At 38.8% G+C, this 20,172-nt stretch overlaps 1 protein-coding gene across 1 annotated transcript in view; it reads right to left on the reverse strand.

The window, feature by feature from the left end:
• The window catches only part of orc5 (origin recognition complex, subunit 5), a 67,483-nt gene that overhangs the window by 7,887 nt on the left and 39,424 nt on the right, over window positions 1–20,172 (reverse strand). Inside the window, exon 13 of the mRNA XM_007890883.2 lies at window positions 16,725–16,835. Within this exon, the coding sequence (XP_007889074.2) occupies window positions 16,725–16,835 (111 nt within the window). The remainder of the gene's footprint in view (window positions 1–16,724; window positions 16,836–20,172) is intronic.

The following is a 20,172-nucleotide window of genomic DNA, read 5'->3' on the forward strand; positions in this document are numbered from 1 at the left end:
CATTTCTGACTGCTAACAATCAAACAAACACTAAAACAACACAAAAGTATTTGTGTCACTGTGGGGCCAATTAGACAAAAAAGTGAGACTTATTAAAAGAAAAAAAAGATGAATGTCATTTTTTCCAATTTACGAACAAATTATTGCTATCTGCCATCTTCTTGATATCCTTGCCATGAAAGCGCATTTCCCGCATAAATTCTTAACACTAAACATATTCCATACCTCGGGTAAAAAGCCCAAAACAAACAACTCAGCATCCAACTGTCTCCAGGAAAAATAGTTGTGAAATTCTCTTTACAGGCTTCCAACAGCATGGAAATCCCTCGTTTATAAACTGTATTGCTATTGTTTTAGATGTAGTGTAGTTCAAATAGGAATGTGTTTTACTTGTATCTACAGCGTGTTTATGACAAATGCACCACACTGTACCTGGCCTTTTATGTTATATTCCATTTTAGGCACCGCCAAATAGGCAACTCAGTGAAAACTACAATCTAAATGTCAAATTTACGTTTTGTAATTTCTGCCAAAGGAGAATAGATTTGAGATGTAAATCCATAAAGGAAAAGTGACTAGGTTCTACACAATCTGGAAACCCAACTTTATTAGACAAAATTTAAAGTTTTTACTGTTACCACACTGTTAAGCAACTGAAAGCTTATAAAATATATAAGGGACAAAGATATTTATTCCATTGGAAGTCTGAGCAGGCAACTGACTCCCAGACCAACTACTATCTATTCCGGCTTAAGTGTGCACTGTGAAGTGCATGACAGTAGCACGTGCTATCACAAATTGATCTTTCTGTCACTCAAAGAAAAGAAACCCTTAAATAGTGAATGAAATAATTAAAATGTGGGGAAGAAAAAATAAATTCTAAAACATGAACGATTTCTTTTTACTACTTTTCTAAAGCTATGGGGGCATCTTTCTTTCTTCTCAATGCATTTCCATTTTCACATTAAATCGTTTGTCAAGTGTATTCCACGGGTTATCTGAACGCATTTTCCAGATGCTCTCTATTTACATTCTGGCCCTTTCACGCTCATTGATAATGTCTTGGAAATGTCTAGAAAGAAAATTAAAAGAAAAGAAAGCTTACCACAAAGAGATTTTATCACAGCTATCCTCGATAGTAAAGTAAAAGGAATTTCCTTTGCAGGTTTTAGCCCAATAGGGCAAAACATCAAGCTCCACATTGTCACTGCTGTTTGACATGCCATCTAGCCATGCTCTGTAGTAACACCAAGAGACAGAAGTTCAACAGTCATCAATAAAGCCAATAAACAGCCTCATTTCATGTTTACATTCCACTATACCCTCCATTATACCTCACTCATTCACTCATGCTCTGCACATTGCTAGCAATGATTACCGCTCAGGATGTTCTCAATCTCAACCTTGTTATCAGGACAAGATTAATTTTTGGTCAGCAAATGTTGGACTTGCAGAAACATCTTGGCATGCTTAGGAATCTCAAGTTTCAGAGCTTTGGTTTGTCAATTCTGGAATGAGCAAACTTTCACTAAGGCAACAGACAAATTGTATGACCGTGTTTAGAAAATATAGCTCTACATTGGTAGAAGTAAAGGCATTCAGTATCCAAAGTGTACCTTCTAGTACCAATTACATTTAACCAGCTAAAACTGCAATGCTTATCAGGATGAGTCACTGGTAAGCCTCTCCCTGGTTATCCGGCTAGACCACCCTGCGCATTATAGCATTATCAGGAGCTGAGTGATAAGAACTGTATAAATATGCTCATTATGGTCCTACATTGAGGCTTTGCTTACAGAAAGATGAAGACTTTGCCCCCTTCTCAATTCAGTCCCAAAGATAAAGTTAACATCCATTAGGATCTTTAGAAATTAATATGAATTAAATCCTAAAACATTGACATGAATTAACAATTGGGACATAGTGACATATGTAGCTACCAGTCAATACATTTGAGGTCTTTCAAAGATCCGCGCAGAGCTAGAATACCACTCTGAGTACTCACTAAAGTTAGCGTTTGTATAGAGAGAGGGGAGGACTCAAGATGGCCAGGCAATTAATACAACAGCTGCAATTCTATGAAAAATTGTGGGGGAAGATACTGCAAGATTGTCTCTCTTCCATGTCAAATATTTAATTGAAGACATCACGGATGGATGACAGCGACAACCTTGCATTAATCATCAAGTGTAGAGACTCAGGAGCACGCACATCAGTCCGTACATGCTTCTGGTACCTGAAGTTCAAGACTAGGAATTGACCATGCGCCCCAAATGGCTCCCAGCTTCTTTATAATAGAAGCCGTCGGCACTACATTGAAAGTTTTACGGAAGTCAATGGAAGTGCGCAAGTGGGCTGCAATCAACATCACTGTGGCCAAGGAATGATAAATAAAGGAGAAAATAACTTTACACTATGACTTTTTTATAAAAAGGTAAAACCCATTCTGTTAAGTCAACCGAAATACAACTGGTGTGAAACATTTTATTATTTTAAGAGCAGCCACTTTGCTTTATTAGCCAGAATGTTTTGCATCCAAGGCACATTTCATTCATAATATTAAGCACAATAATGATTATAAACCTATTGCTTAACTATTGTCCTTTTTTATTCTTCCTCGCTTCATTGGTCTTAGTTGAAAGGCGGGTTTTACACAGACACAGTTGACCTCAAGTTTCTATGTCTGAAATGTCCAATCCAGCAATCCAGTGCTTTTACCAAAGGTTTCAATAACTCCTCCAATCTAGATTATTTATATTGCGCTGTTGTTAAAAAAAAACTTTTAAATAACATTTCCTTTTTAAATTGATTAAAGGATCTATTGGGAGAAATTCCATCTCGGTCTTGATTTACTCTATTTATGTATCACTTCAGAGTGTGAGCCATCACAACGAGGTCACCTTAGTTGACTGATAGGTGGAGAATAAATCCCAGAGGCCAAAGGTGGAAAGAACTTCACTACTCTATGTCTTTGTGATAAATCGATGTGTTTAGAGTGAAAGAGTGAAAGTTTTTTGTTAAACCTTATACCAAAACAAATAGTCCCAGCAGCTTCCACTAGAAATGTTAGAAGCTGAATACAGTGACGTCTTGAATATCTGCTGTTGTGGAAGGGAATCCGCAATGAATAATTAATAATTAAATTCAGTGGATAATCAAGCTCGCGCTTAGTTTTCTTGATTAATGTGTTACAGACTCAGTAGAAATATTCCTGGTACATTTTCAGACATTTCATTGCATGTATGCACAATTCAGTTTGGAGTGACTAAAAGAGGCTGAAGGTACCATAGCTTATTATAATAACATAATAATAATCCTTGCATTTGATATAGAGCCTTATCACATCTTTGAGACGTCTCAAAGCGCTTCACAGTATATATTTACTGTAAAGTGAAGTGACTATATTTTGTGGGCAAAGGAGAAGAAAAAAACTGAAACGTGCTGCTCTGGGCCACAGAGACAACTTTGAGAGCTTTGGGACGTCCTCCCCACGTGAAAGGCGCTCTATAAATGTAACTGTTGTTGTTGCTGCTGATGCCTTCCTGAATAATGTGGACAATCAGGGTCCAAGAGGCACTGTTAAAAATTTAAATCCACAATTAAATGGCGTGCATGATTTTTCTTTCTTTCTAGAGGCACTATCTTTTCATCTTAATGCACCTCAGAATAAACAGCTTTGACAGCTTACTCTTGCATACTTAATACATTTTAATGTGACGTTGAAAGAGAAAGTTACTATTCCGTCCACTACCCACAGAATGAAACCTGTCATCATATTGTAAAAATATTCCTTGTCACCTTGAGGCACAGTACAAGCCAACGCCAGGCAAGGATTCCATACTCACTACCAATTTGCTATGTCTTTGATCACACAGTTCAGAGGCACAACATATATGGTTACTGCACAGTGCTCTGGTAACCCAGGTATTAAAGGGCTGTCTAATCGTAATCCCCAACTGTACATCATACCACATCTGCAGCTCTCTGGGACACAACACTAATTTGGGTGGATGGGTGGTGTTCGTGGGGAGGGGGAGAGAGAGACAGAGAGGGGATTGGGGGGGAGGGGGAAGGAGAGCTAAGTTAATGCTTTGAAATTTGCAGTAGAAGCTGAAACCAAACAGAAATAAAGAGGGAAGATATACAACTCACTTGCAATTAAAATGAATGTCTGCAACTCGTGATGTTCCCAAAAATAGGCATAAATATCCAATGAAATGTGTAATAACCATAATTAAAATAAACTTAATGTAATTCCCTCTTAAGTAACTGAACCAGTCAGTGAGTTACCCACATTAGCCATTCCTAGCATTTTCCCCCTTTATGTTGTCAGTCTTATTCCCTAACATAAATTATATTATGTGAACATATAATTTTCTGGAAGTCAAAGATCACTTATGTAAGTTTGCAGAAACATCTGAAGCATTGATGCCTCAACCCTCTTACTGTAATTACTGAGGCTGAATGGTTGGAAATTAATATACGTTTTGCTCTAACAAACTACGACGTATGATAAAGTGCTGCTTGAAAGGTATATAGTAATAATAATTCTTGCATTTGATATAGCGCCTTATCATGTTGTTGAGTCTGAAAGCGCTTCATAGAATATGCCGTAAAGTGGATTGATGGTGTATTTTGTGTGTGAAACGCAGCAGGCCATTGTACACAGCAGTGTCCCACAAACAGTCGTGGATTACATAAGAACATAAGAAATAGGAGCAGGAGTAGGCCATTCGGCCCCTCGAGCCTGCCCCGCCATTTATAAGATCATGGCTGATCTTCTAATCTAATTCCATTTACCCGCCCTATCCCCATATCCCTTAATCTCTTTAGTTTTTAAAAATCTATCGATCTCAGTCTTGAATAAATTCAAGGATTGAGCATCCACAGCCCTCTGGGGTAGATAATTCAATAAGTTCACTACCCTCTGAGTGAAGAAATGTTTTCTCAACTCAGTTCTAAAGTGTTGAGTGACCATATTTTTTTGGGGGGGGAGAGGGAGGGTTATTACGCCTGGAAAGCGATCCGCCAATCGACAAACAACCTAGAAAATATATATTTACATATTGTATACTAATAATAATCTTTCAATTATACTTTTCTTGCAAAATAAGTTGTTTACATGGTTTCACGTGGTAACTTTGTGAAAAAGCTACTAAAGATAGATTTCCTAATTTCTCATCTGAATTTAAAGAGCTCACCCTACTGGTTCATTCACATTTGGTACAAGTTCTAGGACACAATCTGACTTTTCTCTTAAGGTCAAGTTTTGCACAAAATAGAAATTTACTAGCTTAGAAAGTGAAAACTAACTGATTGTTTGAGTGGCTTTGTATATCAATCCAATTACATGTACTTGGATTAATGCAGTTTTACAATCTTAATGCAGGTTTATACATGGGTTAATACAGTTAGTAGAAATCAAAGAAGAGTACCACAATACGTTTACATAGCACCTTTCATAATGTGAGGACATCTCAAAATTCTTCAGATAACTGACTGGGAGCTGGGGGGAGGGGAAGGGGGAGGCCAAGCAAGAAGGGGAAAGATAATCAAAAATGCGAGTTAAGAGATGGGTATTAAGGTCGGTTTTGAAGACAGGCAGGAAAGAAGCAAAGTAGAGTGACTCTGGATGAAGTTCAAAAGAGCGAGGGCAAAGTGTCTGTAAACTATAATAGTAATCCTTGCATTTGATATAGCGCCTTATCGTGTCTTCGAGACGGCTCAAAGCTCTTTACAGAATATACTGTCAAGTGAATTGACTGTATATTTTGTGGGCGAAACACGGCAGCCAATTGTGCACAGCAGCGCCCCATAAACAATCGTGGATTGAGTGACCAAATTATTATTATTTTTAAGGAATTATTAGCCCCGGAAAAGAGATCCGCCAATCGACTAACAACCGGGTTCCTACTTACTGCTAGATAAACAGAGGCGTGTGGAGTAAGGAAACGTGCCCAAAGTTTCGCCCTGCCCGGGTAATCGAACCGAAGTTCTCTCTCGTGAGGCAAGCGCTCTAACCACTGAGCTACAGGACTCCACAAGCTCACCCGCTGACAGGGGGACAGAGCAAGCAGGGACTTGAAGCAGGACTTGGTAGGATTTTGGTGAGCAGAGGGAGCAGCCGGTGCAGTAGGGATGCATAGGGAGAGTGAGGCCAGGCCATGTAAGCATTTGACAGTGAGGATGAGTGAGGCCAGGAATCTTGAATTTGATCCTCTGGGGGAATCAGCAAGAATGAAGGTGTCAGACAATCTGGTAAGATTCTGATCTCTGGTGCACTCTTGGTTTCTGGTATCTCTACTTTGAACCAAGTCGAGTTTCTGCAGGCTCCAGAAATCAGGCAACTGGAATGACTTCAGGTAGATGTCCAACTATGAAACAGAAAAACAGCCTACAACTGGTATTTACGGAGGTAAAGTTGCAGCGTTGAGAAGAGCCCATCTGCCTCTGCTCGCCTTATTTTGATTGTTTTAGCTGAACCAGGCTTTAGCAGTTAGTTTTTATTTATGTATTTACAATGGCTATTTAATAAGCGCCAAATTACTGTATTCATTACATTGTTACATTGGAATAGACTAAACATTCTCTGTAGAAACATTCTCAAGCTCTTTTTTTAAAAAAGCTGCTGAATCAAAGAGTAAATTTCAGTTTCCTTAAGTCCTGCAGACTGTCCATTTCTCCACTATCAAAATTCCCACCACCGGTTCTCTCTATTCTAAGACCACTCTGGTTTCTATAGATGTGAAAGCAATGGTAAAAATATTGTCGCCACACATTACTGAACAATGGGCCTTTCATTTCTTGATGGAGAACACTTTGCTGAAATACCATTTCTGAACCAACTGTTTGATACATGGTTTCCTCAGAGCAGAACAACAACTTTGCATTTATATAGCACCTTACACGTTGGAAGGATGTTTCAAGGTGGTTCACAGAGCCAAGAGCCTTCTGGGAGCCCGAGCTGAGGGTAAAAGATGACTAAAAGTTCAGTCGAAAAGGAAGACCTTCCTCCAGACTAAATGAGGATTCATAATCACTTTGTGGTAAGTGTGACAAAGTAGTTTTGCTAATATATACGACTCCAAACCTAAATGCACCAGCTGTTTAGAGGGAGGGAATAACCTCTGAACAGGAGTAGGTCATTCAAGCTGGTATAGTCTGTTCTGTCATTTTACTAAATTACGATTACTAAATTTCAATTTCCTGCAGAACACCAATTGCGTGTTCTGTGCACTCATTGGCTTCTGCCTCAGCAACTTGATTTCACTGCCATTAATCAAAAAAACAAATCAACATAAATAATTCAACAATTAAATCCGCAGTCACATAAATCAGTGAATCTACATAACATTTTTATGTGACTTTTATTTTAGCACTAAATTATTGTGCAATATTTCAGCTCTCCTGAACTCAAATTTTCCAGGTTTACACATAGGAACTTTGAAATATGATTAGGCCACGTTTAAGGATCTGAAGTTAATAATAATCCTTGAATTTGATATAACGCCTTATCACATCGTTGAGACATCACAGAATATACTGTAAAGTATAACTGACTAAAGTGAACTGACTATATTTTGCAGGAGAAAGTTAAACAAAATATCATACTCCCTCAGTTACGAACTGTGCTATTATTGCAGACTGCACTTGTAATGAACTATTTTTCTTCCACTACTACGCACATTCAACCAAACACCACAGTCCCATTTTCTTCTTTGCGGTCACTGATTAATACATGAGGCCCCATAGGGGAGCTGAACGAGTTGTGTATTCAACTGGAAGAATGTAAGCACACATAGGTACTTGATCTGCATAAATAGATATATGGTATAAACGTCTGACTGAACCAATTTGTGGAATCCACTCATACCAAGATTGGATGTTCTCACAAAGAGTATTTTCCAAGTTTATGATAAACACAGTGGCTTTTGAACACTAAGTTTTTTTTAAGTTAAATATATAAAAAGTGATTTCATTAAGTGAGCAATAATGGTAAGAGAAATGGAACAAGCTCCCACTTTTGTACAGAATGTCAGTATCAAGCATTTCTAAACCTGGTGTCATGAGTTCTGAACTGCATCAGAACTATACTATCATGCCAATAAGCAGCATAAGAACCAAAATATTTTCCCCACCTCACTACTGTGACTCTTGCTATCTCCCACACCCGTCCTCTTTAGGACTTTGAGAAACATCGCCCAACAAGCATTGATAAATGCAGAAGCTACTTTTGACTATAGACTACAGTTCACTGATAACTGGATTACGACTGCTTGAGCAAATTTACAAAGGACTCTTATAACTGTCAAGGACCCCCACCCCCACCCCAGAGCACCCACTCTTAAAAAATTCTGATGTTAACATTCCCATTTAACCTAGAGGGTCAAGCTATAGTGCGGTGAATTTCGTCCCAATCTTTTCCTAGGTTTTTTTTTCCAATCAGTTTTTCTTGTCTCGCTGCTGGAAAACCATGGAGGTCACAAATGTTATATAAAATATCTTACATAGATAAGTTAGCTTAAATGTAATTCAATATTAGAATCACAATACCTGTACTAATCCTTGCATTTGATATACCACCCTATCACACTGAAACAAGTCAAAAGCTTGTAAGAGTGGGTGCTCAAGGGAGGGGAGCCGGGGGGGAAGACAAATAAGTGTGAAACAAACTTAGTATTAAGTTGGCTGCCAATGATGTATTATATGATGAAGTATTAACAGCATTACATTTTTACGTGTAAATTTCTGTACTTAATTGCTGTGCTAATATTTCACTTACATCCTTGTTTATACTTGTGTTTGATTATAACTAGGTTATGTCTGTTCAAAGGACTGTCAAGGGCAAGAGACTTTTAATCTATTAATGTATGAGAGGGTTGAGCTTCAGCAGAAACAATAATTGCTCCAGCTGAAGAAAACCCTCAATCACAATCTTAGTCACAATCTTTTGTCCTCAATGTTCGGTCCTATTAAATCATGCCAGCATTGGCAGACTTTACTTGGTCAACCAGGTAGCTTGACACTATGCTTAAGGGCATCCAAAGCAGTGAATATAATAATATTTGCCAGTGATCAATGATAAATACCTCCAGCTTCTGAAGCTCGCAAACAACTAATAAATGGTGATGAAACTTAAAAAGCCAACATCATCATCGTCATCTGTGGAGCGCTGAATTAAGGGAAAAATAGCTAAATGGTAAATTTATAAATCTACGTGATTCTCACATTTATATACAATATATGTAATATACGGAAAAGATGGTTGTGATTGTCTGCAACTGCTGGGCCACACGCAGATGTCCCTATTTAATGGTTTCTGGACAAGCAAAGTTAGCCCTTTTCTTGCCTTCTGAATAAAAATCTTGATTTTGGTTTACGAGCGGTAAAAACACTAAAAGTAGCACCAAGCATGAACTGTGTCCGGAATTCTCCCTGTTTCTGTACGTCTAAGATTCTGCTGTAGTTAGCAAACACAGAAATATAGACTCATGACTGGCCAACGCCCCAAAAAGTTCTGCTTAGTTACCACTATTTGCCAATCTAAAACCAGATTCGGTATATCAATTACCTAACTGAGGCACACTTGACTGTTCTACACCTTACAAGATATGATTCAAGATTGTTATTTAATTCAGATAAATTTGTCTCTAAGCTCCTCCAATATGCAGCTCGTTTATTTAACAAAAAAACAGCGGAATTCACTAACCAGAACAGTGATTTTTGCTGTACCAGCTGTAGGTAGGCGGCAGTTCTTATTTTGTAAATTAATTTAAACTATGATTAATAATACTGAGGTGCCGATAATGAATTTTTTTTTCTGCAGCACCATTGGCCAGATGTTGTCCCTATTTAGCATACATTCTGCTTCATGTCATTAGTCAAGGAGTCTTGAACATTTTAATTAAAAAACAAAACCACATACTTTTCACCCCCAAATCGTTCGCAGGTAAACACATATAACCCCTGCTAAGGTACTCAGAAAATATCAGATGACATGTATAAAATCATCCTGTTCAATGAACAACTTAGATTGAGTTAAACAAATTATATACATTGTTTATACCAAATTAATGTAGCTAATTTCCCTGATAGCTCAATTGGTAAAGTATCGAGAGAAATTGAATCGTTGAAACAGAGACAGTCTCAGTTTTGATCACTTGTCTATGCTTAGTTAGCTTATGTCAGTTGAGACAATTAGGTCAGAGCCAGGGTTCACAATTTTGATCGCTATAGTATGCGTAACCATACATTTGATTAGTGAGATGTCTGAGATGTGAGAAAATCTTGTGCTGTTGTTTAGACTGCAATTTGAGCTGCTTAGAATTGACCAAAGCAGAGACCTTAAATATGCAATCCTTCTCTGGAGAAATTGGGTGTATACACACCCAATTTGTATAAGGCTTGATATTGCAAATGACAAGGGATTACATACCCGTCCATAAGAGTACATTGGGAACCTGCTGGAATATAATTCACTAAAACCATGCAGTTTATCCAGTAACAAGGTAATGGTAAAAATCCTGGACCTGCAATACCAGTGAGTGTTATGCATAGCTGTGTGGCAATATTGGCTGCTAATAGGTTCCCCACTATAATTGAAGGTGGGGAGGAAGGAGGCAAGACGGAGGGATTCAGGGAGAGAGTTTCAGAGCATAGTGACTGAAGGCACAGCCACCGATGGTGGAACAGAGGGGACGACAGACATACGGGAGGTCAGAGCCAGCCGAGAGGAAGCAGCGGGTGGTGGAGTGGTGGGTATGCAGGTCAGATAGGTAGGGGGGTGCGAGGGCATGAAGGCATTTGACAACGAGTGAAATGATCTTGAAATTGTTCTGTTCGGTGTTTGGGAGCCAGTGGAGCCTGGCAAGGACTAGTGAGATGGGGATACAGAGTTTTGTGCGAGTGAGTATCCAGGCGGCGGAGATTTTAATGAATTGGTGGAGCTGGACGGATCCTGACCACTAGTGACATGTCTACCTCTGCAAGTCTTATTGATGAAGATCTCTTTGGCTTAGATATTCAATATCTAATTCCACCAGAGTGGACTCAGCTCCCTTCTACCGTCATCGGACACGTCGACATAGTTCCCAAGAGACATTCCCTTCTACCCTGGAGGATAGTTTTGCTTGTCTGTCATGTCGAGGAAACTAGATGGAAAACTGCACACAATTTGACATTCCAACCAAGATTCTTATCACCGACAGCTCACCTCCTGAACAGCAATCTCAGAACAATACTTCTGGTGGCCTTCAAAAAAAAACAGGAGACCAAGAATGCTTGAATCTTCCAACTGGATAAGGCCGCAATGCAAGAAAAGGAGGAAAATTTGCAGCTAACATTTTTTTTCACAAAGCACATAGAGCCAACAAAAGCTTAGATTAACCTATTTTGTTAAATTATCTAAGAAAGAATTCTCAAAATGACAAAAGGGAAATATTTCCACATCATATACTACATTCAATTTTAAAATAAAATTACCGAATGTTTTATTCAATAGGTTAATCCAGTGAAGCATTAATATTAATGTCACATCCTCAAACTGCTTATCAGGCATGGACTTTGGTGTCAAAATACATTCAATGATGCAAAAGGAACCTTCAAAAAAAGGTTCATCTCACCATCATACAATTTTTGACAAGCCACCCCATTTAATTTGGCTTCCACAACACTGACTGAATTTCGAACAGGGGAATTATTTTGCCTCATTTACCCCAGTGACTGCAGTAGATTTGTGTCAAAAAATCAGAAACATAAACAGAATTACAATGTCGATTATTCCAAAAGTTCAAAGAGCTAAACTGTATATTTGTTGCAAGCTTATGGGAAAGTATTATTTTTTTTTACAGATTGCACACAAGAATAAAAAGATCTTGAAAAACAAAAGTGCCTTTCGGGAAACAAAGGGTAAACTACAATGCAATTTTTTTTATCCTCAATGGGTTTTGGATTCCTGCTGTGTAGTAAACAGTAGGAACTGTTAGTGGGTCTCAATCTCCATCATACCTTTTCCTCCAACTGATACTGTACATTAATCCAATCTGGTTTATACTCCCTCAACTACACATTGCAGGCAATGAAAGATGCATACGGGTGCAACTCAAAACAAAATGTTCAGTTTTAAATCTGTCTTACTGCTTCAAGTCTCCCGTCTGCCTGTTCAGGTAGACGTTAAAGATCCCATGGCACTATTTGAAAAAAGGCAGTTTTTCCCAGTGACCTGGCCAACAAATCCCCCCCAAAAAAAATTGGTCACTCACTCCATGGCCATTGGTATGGGACGTTGCTATGCACATTTCACGCACAGAATACACAGTCAATCCACTTCACAATATATCCTGTGAAGTGTTTTAAGACGTCTGAAGAACATGATAGGGTGCTATATCAAATGCAGGATTATTATTGTTCAATTCCTGACTGGGTGCTAATTTGCGAGTTTTTTTCGGTTCATATTAAAATAGGTTACGGAATACGCTGTTGTGATATTTTGATTTGTTAGGGTCTGTCACATCACAACAGGAATTCACTGTCTATCTGTATGAACTATCAATTAGAAAAGATTCTTCAAAATAAAAATATGTTTTAGATCTCCTCACGGCTTCATGAGTTAGCTGATCTCAGCCAAGTAGCAGTAGGGGCACTACAATCAATCTCATTTACTGGGTTAGAGAGGGGAAAATTAGCCAAGATTTCCTCTCTTAATCACATTCCAGTAATTTGTTTGGAAAGTTCATGCATGGCCATTGGATGAAGACAGGATCAGAATTAGATATCAAGTCAAAACATATTGAGGAGTGTTTTTTAAAAAAAAGAAGTAGCAATTACTTCAATAATACATATTCATGTTTGATGTGTGTGTAACATATTTTGTATATAACATTCATAGGTTAAATTGGCAGGTAACTCTTGAATGAGAGACAATAAGCAATCCTCCCCCCCAAAAAAGTTCAGATGAACAAACAAAACACCAAGTCACAAAAATGCATTTATTATTATCATTATTATCATTGCCATCGTCTGAAGTATCTGCCAGTCCAGAAACAAATATGTTGTGGATAATTCAATGATGCACATGTGGAACATCTTCCTATAACCAAATAAACAGAGACAGCAACTACCAGACAGAAATAAACATTTCACTACAAAATAAATCTCAATACAAAATGCCCTCTATATTCCTAAAGGATACAAACCAATATGTACCTTTTCTGTTAACTTTTGCCAGCAACTATATTGTAGCCTATAATTTATCTAGACAGCTTGAGTAACTCCAGGATGTCTACATGCAAGTTTAGTTAACCTGTGCTGCTGCTGTCAATGCAGTTGAAGTTACCTGACACTATACCATATTGACAGTCACTGTTTATTACAAAATAGATCCGTAATAATATAATGCAAGGAAGTGATAGAATCAGGTTTAGAATTGTAAAGGGCAATTTCAGGATAGACACCAGGAAGTATTTCTTGACCCACGACTGGAAGAGGGTTTCCAAGAAGAGTGGTTGAGGCCAGGACAGGGGACTCAATTAAAAAAACAGCTTGATGCTATGACAGGAGGATGGTAGGATGGATGAGATTTAATGGGCTCCATGTCCTACTTCATCCAAACCAATTTTGTGATCATAAATTGTAAACCATAGCACTCTTATGACAACACTACCACCCAGTGGTAGAGCTGTTTAATACAATAGTTGAAAATTAAAGGGGAAAATATACCAATATGGCCTTTTGGAGTAGAACAGGAAGGCATTCACTGTGGAGGAGCAATAAATATACATACAAAGACACATCCTGGAACACTGAAGCTCGCTCTTAGCAGCTCTGTAATATCAGCGTTCAATAAACACGTTGAAATAATCTCACAATTGTAATAATCAATAATAATTCTTACAATTGAATAGCGCACTACCACATTGTCAAAATGTCTCAAACTACTTTGCAGAATGCAGTGACTGTATTCTGTACACAATTGAGGCAGCTAATTTGCACGTAACAATACCTAAAACTATCATGAAGTGAATGACCAATTTTATTTGGGGGATGTTAACCAGTACAGGGGCAAAACCCTTCTCTCTTTCCGAATCGTGCCCTGGGATCTTTAACGTTCATCAAATAAGAGGGGCAACATAAAAGGGAACCCTAAAGTATTTTATAAGCATATAAAGAATAAAAGGTTACTCAAAGATAGGGTGGGTCCAATCAGGGACCAAAGAGGAAATCTTCTTGTGGAGGCTGACGTACTGAATGAGTACTTTGCATCTGTCTTCACAAAAGAAGAGGATGCAGCTAATGCCACATTATCGGAGAAGAGGGTAGAGAAATTGGATAAGATAAGAATAAACCGAGAGGAGGTACTAAAAAGGTTGTCGGTGCTCTCAAGGTAGATAAGTCATCCAGTCCGGACAAGATGCATGCTAGGTTACTGAGGGACGTAATGGTGGAAATAACGGAGGCTCTGGCCACAATCTTTCAATCCGGGGTGGGTGCCAGAGGAATGGAGGGTTGTAAATGTTACTCCACTGTACAAAAAGGGGCAGAAGGATAAACGCAGGAACTGCAGGCCAGTCAGCCTAACGTCAGTAGTGGGGAAACTTTTAGAGACTATAATCTGGGAAAAAATAAGTTTGAACTGAGAAAAATATGGGTTAATAAAGGACAGCCAACACGGATTTGTTAAAGCCAAATCATGTCCAGCGAACCTGATAAGAGTTTTTTGATGAAGTAACGGAGAGGGTGGATGTAGGTAGTGCAGTTGACGTAGTTTATATGGATTTTCAAAAGGCATTTGATGAAGTGCCACATAAGAGACTTGTAAGCAAAATAGAAGCCCACGGTATTATGGGACAGTGGCAGCGTGGATACAGGACTGGCTGGGAGACAGAAAGCAGAGAGTGGTGGTAAAAGGTTGTTTTTCTGATTGGAGGGAAGTGTGCAGTGGTATCCCCCAAATGTCAGTATTGGAACACTGTTGTTTTTGATCTTTTTGTGGAGTCTTGTAGCTCAGTGGTTACAGCACTCGCTTTGCAAGCGAGAGACCTGAGTTCAATTCCAGGCAGAGGGCGAAACCTTGGGCAAGTTTCCTTACTCCACACAGAGCCTAATAATAATCCCTCCAAAACCAAAACCAATAATAAATTGGTCATTTTCAATCTACGACTGTTTGTGGGACATTGCTGTGCGCAATTAGCTGCCGCGTTCGCCCACAAATATACAGTCAATTCACTTTACAGTGTGTTCTGTGAAGCGCTTTGGGACGTCCTCCCGACGTGAAAAGCGCTATATCAAATGCAAGGATTACTATTTATTATTTATCTATATACCTGGACTTGGGTATACAATTTCCAAGTTTGCAGACGATACTAAGCTAGGAAAAGTAGTAAACCGTGAGGAGGACAGTAGCAGACTGCAAATGGACATAGACAGACTGGTAAAATGGGCAAAACGTGGCAGATGAAGTTTAATGTGGAGAAATGTGAAGTGATGAATTTTGGGAGGAAGACTGAGGAGAAGCGATATAAGCTGATGGTGCAATCTTAAAGGGGGTGAAGGAACAGAGAGACCTGGGGGTTCATATAAGTAATCTTTGAAGGTGGCAGATTATTTCTCTTGGTCTCCATCAATACTGCAAACTAGGTAAGATGGTCTGAGCTAGATAAAGTGTAGGAAGGTTGCCAGACTTTGCTTTGATGGCAAGCTTGACTGTTTTAGCTGCTTAAACCCCAGCAGTACCCCAACCCACACGTTGGGGTCCTCATGCCTTGATTCTTGCCAAGCTGTGCCTAAAACTCTTGGGATAATAATAAAAATAATAATCCTTCCATTTGAGATAGCGCCTTGTCACTTCGGTGAGACGTCTCAAAGCGCTTCACAGAATGTACTGTAATGTGAATTGACTACGGATTTTTGTGGACGAAATACAAGTGAGTGAACTTAAGTAAGCAAGCTGGATCCCTCCAAGGTTCTCCATTCCAGACACTCTGTCTAGTTTGGTTTCTACATGTGTTAGATACCGAGTTGACCAAAAAAACAATAGAAGGATAATAGCAAGCAAGATTGGAGAAAAGTCTGGATTGCTTTCTTCTGTTTGGTTACAAAGAGTTTCTACTCGGCCAGCTCAGAGTCCTGTGTAATTTCTGAAATGTACAGTAGCTATGAGCTGCCATTTTCTACCCTGTTGCAAACAATAAACACCTAAATTATGCAATCTTAAATGAAATACAAATAAACAATAGATACTGCTCTGGAGGGTTACTCTTTAACCCAGAAACGTACTTCTATTTGTCAAAGAGTGTTCCACCAATGTGTCTTCAGTCCAGTGATTTAAAGATTAGCATGGACTGAATTTCATAGGAAAAAGCAATTCTCCAGGTTCATTGCTCGAGAGAGAGTTCTATAGAAAACATTGCAGATCATTAAGGATACCTCAGTGGATTTAATAAGTGAATAGCGGTAAACAGAATAGGTATACAGATTGCAATTATGCGGACCAAGTAACAGGAGACAGCTACTGCAGAAATCAAAACAATAAGGCATTGCAATGCTGCAATTTTATACAAAACAACACTGAGTTTCTTTAATTCAGCTTTCACCAAATACACTAACAATCAAAGTTTGTTACGAATGTTCTGCAATGTTCAAAGTGATGTGATGTTTTCATTTCAGACACAGTAACTTTTTCAGATTTCCCAATAGCAACAGTTAATATTGATGCATTGCCAACTCACCTGAGAGAATATACTTGCAGTGGGAGCAACTCTACTATCCACAATGCTGTAGAAAATTGCCAACAGCCTATCCAGAGGGAATGGTTTGGGGCCAAGGAGGTGATTGCTGGTCTGCAAGAAACAAGGTTAATTAGAATGATCTGTCTTGATAATAGAGCATCAAGGGACATTATGTGCCTGCAGGTCTTATTAAATGGACAGACACTCATTTAGGCAATTCATCTTCTTTAGCCGTTGTGCACCGTGCCCTAACACACAATTCCCATTAATTAAGACACAGGCATTGCAATAATGCAGAATAGTAGCTGAAGATCTGCATTTAATATACACACACTGTCTGGAGCTTCACTGCAACATAACAGTATTGGTGGCAATGCCAAGCAGTAAGTGAACAGTGGGAAAAAATATCATCAATCACTCATTTTCCCCTGTGCTAGTTTTATACAATATGTCACCCGAACATATGTCAATGAAACTCTTAAGCATGCACAGAGGTCATAGCGGAAACCTACAATGTGCCATTGACAAACCCCATTTCCTCAACTGTAAATAGCCATTCCTTGGAAACTTTGCCCAAGTATCAGTAGAGAATACATGCAAGATGCATATCAGTCTTTTCACAAGCTATTTTTAATATACTGCAAACTTTATAGTGCACAAGCAAGGGAAGGAAGTCACAGTTGTACCACTAATTTCACACAGCATTTTGGAAATGGTTGTGCAATTAAACATGTTCAGATTCTGCAAATCATAAAGTTACACTTCTTACCTTGAATAGACTGCCATTATAAGTTTAAAACATAAGGAACAAAAGTCCCCTCATCCCATCAGGCCTGCTCCTAGTTAATCTCCCAAGAAAATATTCTGCTGAATCTCCTCTTCCTTCAAAGCCATGAATCTCAGACAAGTTGCCTTTTCTTGGTTCCAAGAAATGTACCTAATGTTTCATACATATCCTCACAATCAGATTCCATTCCACCAGCTTATGTTTTAAACCCATTAACACCACCATCAACAATAAATCGCACTTATAGAGCGCCTTTCACATCGAGAAGATGTCCTTTGTTTTCTTTGTTGAACCTTTTTTGTGTGTTTTACCAGTAACTATTGGTATTGTCCTGCCAAGCTTCTTCACTTCGTTCACTGCACTCAGCTATGTCAATTCATATATCCTTCCTCCTCCCTGCATCCCTGTTGTCTTAGATTTAATGGCCGCAGACCCTTCTTCATCCAAACCAAGCAAACATGGCTGAGGAATCAAAATGAAAAAATATCTATGAACTCACTTATAACATATGTTCTTAAGTTTGAAGGAGACAAAGGAAGATCGTCCCAGAAATGGGAGCAACATTCAATTGTGAGACAAACATTGTGCTTTGTAGAGAATTAGACATTGCTAAGCAGAAAATAAAAGTTTAGCATAAACAAGGAAACTGAACTTCTTTGGCCATACTTGGGACGTTCATTAGAAATGAAGATCTGAGAATTAATGTCAAATCCAAAAGTGAGGCTCAGAATATTCAGACAAATACATGACCACTATTTTAATACTTCGGGAGTAAATGTACCATAAGCCAATCATCAACACAAAATTCACATCACATTCTAAGCCATTTTTGCACCTCTGAGTGGGATTTCAGGGTTACGGTAAATGCCCATTTATATTTCATGTGGCTCAAGTATTGGAATAAAATTATCATTCTATCCATTTGGTCCATTCCATTTCATAATCTAGAAAAATATGGTATTAGAAATGAATGAACTAATTTTGGAGAAAATAGATTTTGTTTTAACATCCAACTATGGGTTTCTGCAAATGTGCAACTTAAAATGCCTAAGAAAATTAAAAACTTGGATGTTAGTTTTTAATACCCTCAAATACAACAACTACAACAAAATTACATTTGTATTGCACCTTTCACATCTGGAGGTCAGCCCAGAGCTAGGGGAAGCAGAGTGATCGAAGAAGAGGGTCTTGAGATGGGTCTTGAAGGAGGCAAGGGTGGGGGCGAGGCGGAGGGACTGCTAATATTTGTGAAATACATTTGCACCAAAGGAGCACAAGAAATAATACGTACACTGGGGAAACTCGACAAAGATGGGTATGTAGGTAAAAGCCGTGGATAACAATCTAACCAGAAGATGGCTCTGTTTAGTAATGTAACAAATGCTCTGCCACACATTTTCAGGCAATTCGATTCTCAATGAATTCATTTTTAAATCTAACAAAATATATCTCACGAAACAGACGGTAATTTAAAAAAAACTGACTTAATGGAGACATCACCCTTCAATCTGGTGGCCTAATAGTTGATAGTCAACCACTAAAATGACTGTTGGCACAAGGGGTGTGGCTCGTGTGGGTACCAATCTTGCTCACATTGGCAATTCCACCTGCCACGCTTGCTTGAATTGAACCAGGAAGGCTGAAATATTTTAATAGCTATTTTTCTTCACCACGTTTACTATATGTTGCCATGGTCAGGTTTCCAGCTGCGTGAAATGAGTGAATGATGGCAAGACATCTGGGCTACTACTTAGTTGAAAACTGACTAGATGTATTTGCTAATTTTATGACACAACAACAAAATTACATTTGTAAAGCGCCTTTCACGTTGGGAGGACACAGAGTTACGGACCCGAGGGTTGGCGTGGGGGAGGGCAAGGGGGGGAAACCAGGGAGATAGAAAAGCACGGTCAAAGAGGAGGGTCTTACGGTGGGTTTTGAAGGTGGCGAAAGAGGGGGCGAAACAAATCTGATCTTACCCCACAAGAGGCAAACCGAAATTAGAAATTAGGTTATATAATTTATCATACAATTCCTAATTTAATTAACCGGTGTTCTTCAACTGAAATGTGCTAACTGAGGATCAGTCAATCAGCTCATTATAATCTACTGTAAGTCACAAGAGTACACAATATACAGTCCACTGTATTCCAGAGAGTGCTTACCTAATTCCAGAGAGTTTTGAGCACAGGTGGGCAAGATCCAATGTTTGTGGTGCTGCTAGAATTTAACCAGGTAAAACCACATAGCTTGCCACTGAAAGCACTGTCTGCAAAGCTTCCCACTGCTTGTCCAGCTAGGCCTTGGCTTGCAGAGTTAATAGGAGCTGAGTGGGAAGCAGAATCCTTACCCCTTCCAAGTTTGACTGATCAGCCAGGCTGCCAAGATTTTCACAGACATCCCATTGCCAAGTATGGCACCTTAGAGTGAGCTCAGCATCAAGGAGATCCTATTTACCTCCCCCGAAGGAGTTAATCAGATCAGAAACAAAGTGAATATTGTTCTGTAAGTAAACATGGCAACTCATCAGGACCAGTAATGTTTCATAAATAACAATGAGATGAGCAATCAAGTCATTTGAATTTCAGGATAAATTTGGATTAGGGAGTGAACAATTAAAGAATAAGTTTGCACACTTCTTTGAAATAGAAATGACAGAAT

Source organism: Callorhinchus milii, unplaced genomic scaffold, assembly GCF_018977255.1.
Source record: "Callorhinchus milii isolate IMCB2004 unplaced genomic scaffold, IMCB_Cmil_1.0 Scaffold5, whole genome shotgun sequence".
Taxonomy (NCBI): Eukaryota; Metazoa; Chordata; class Chondrichthyes; order Chimaeriformes; family Callorhinchidae; genus Callorhinchus; species Callorhinchus milii.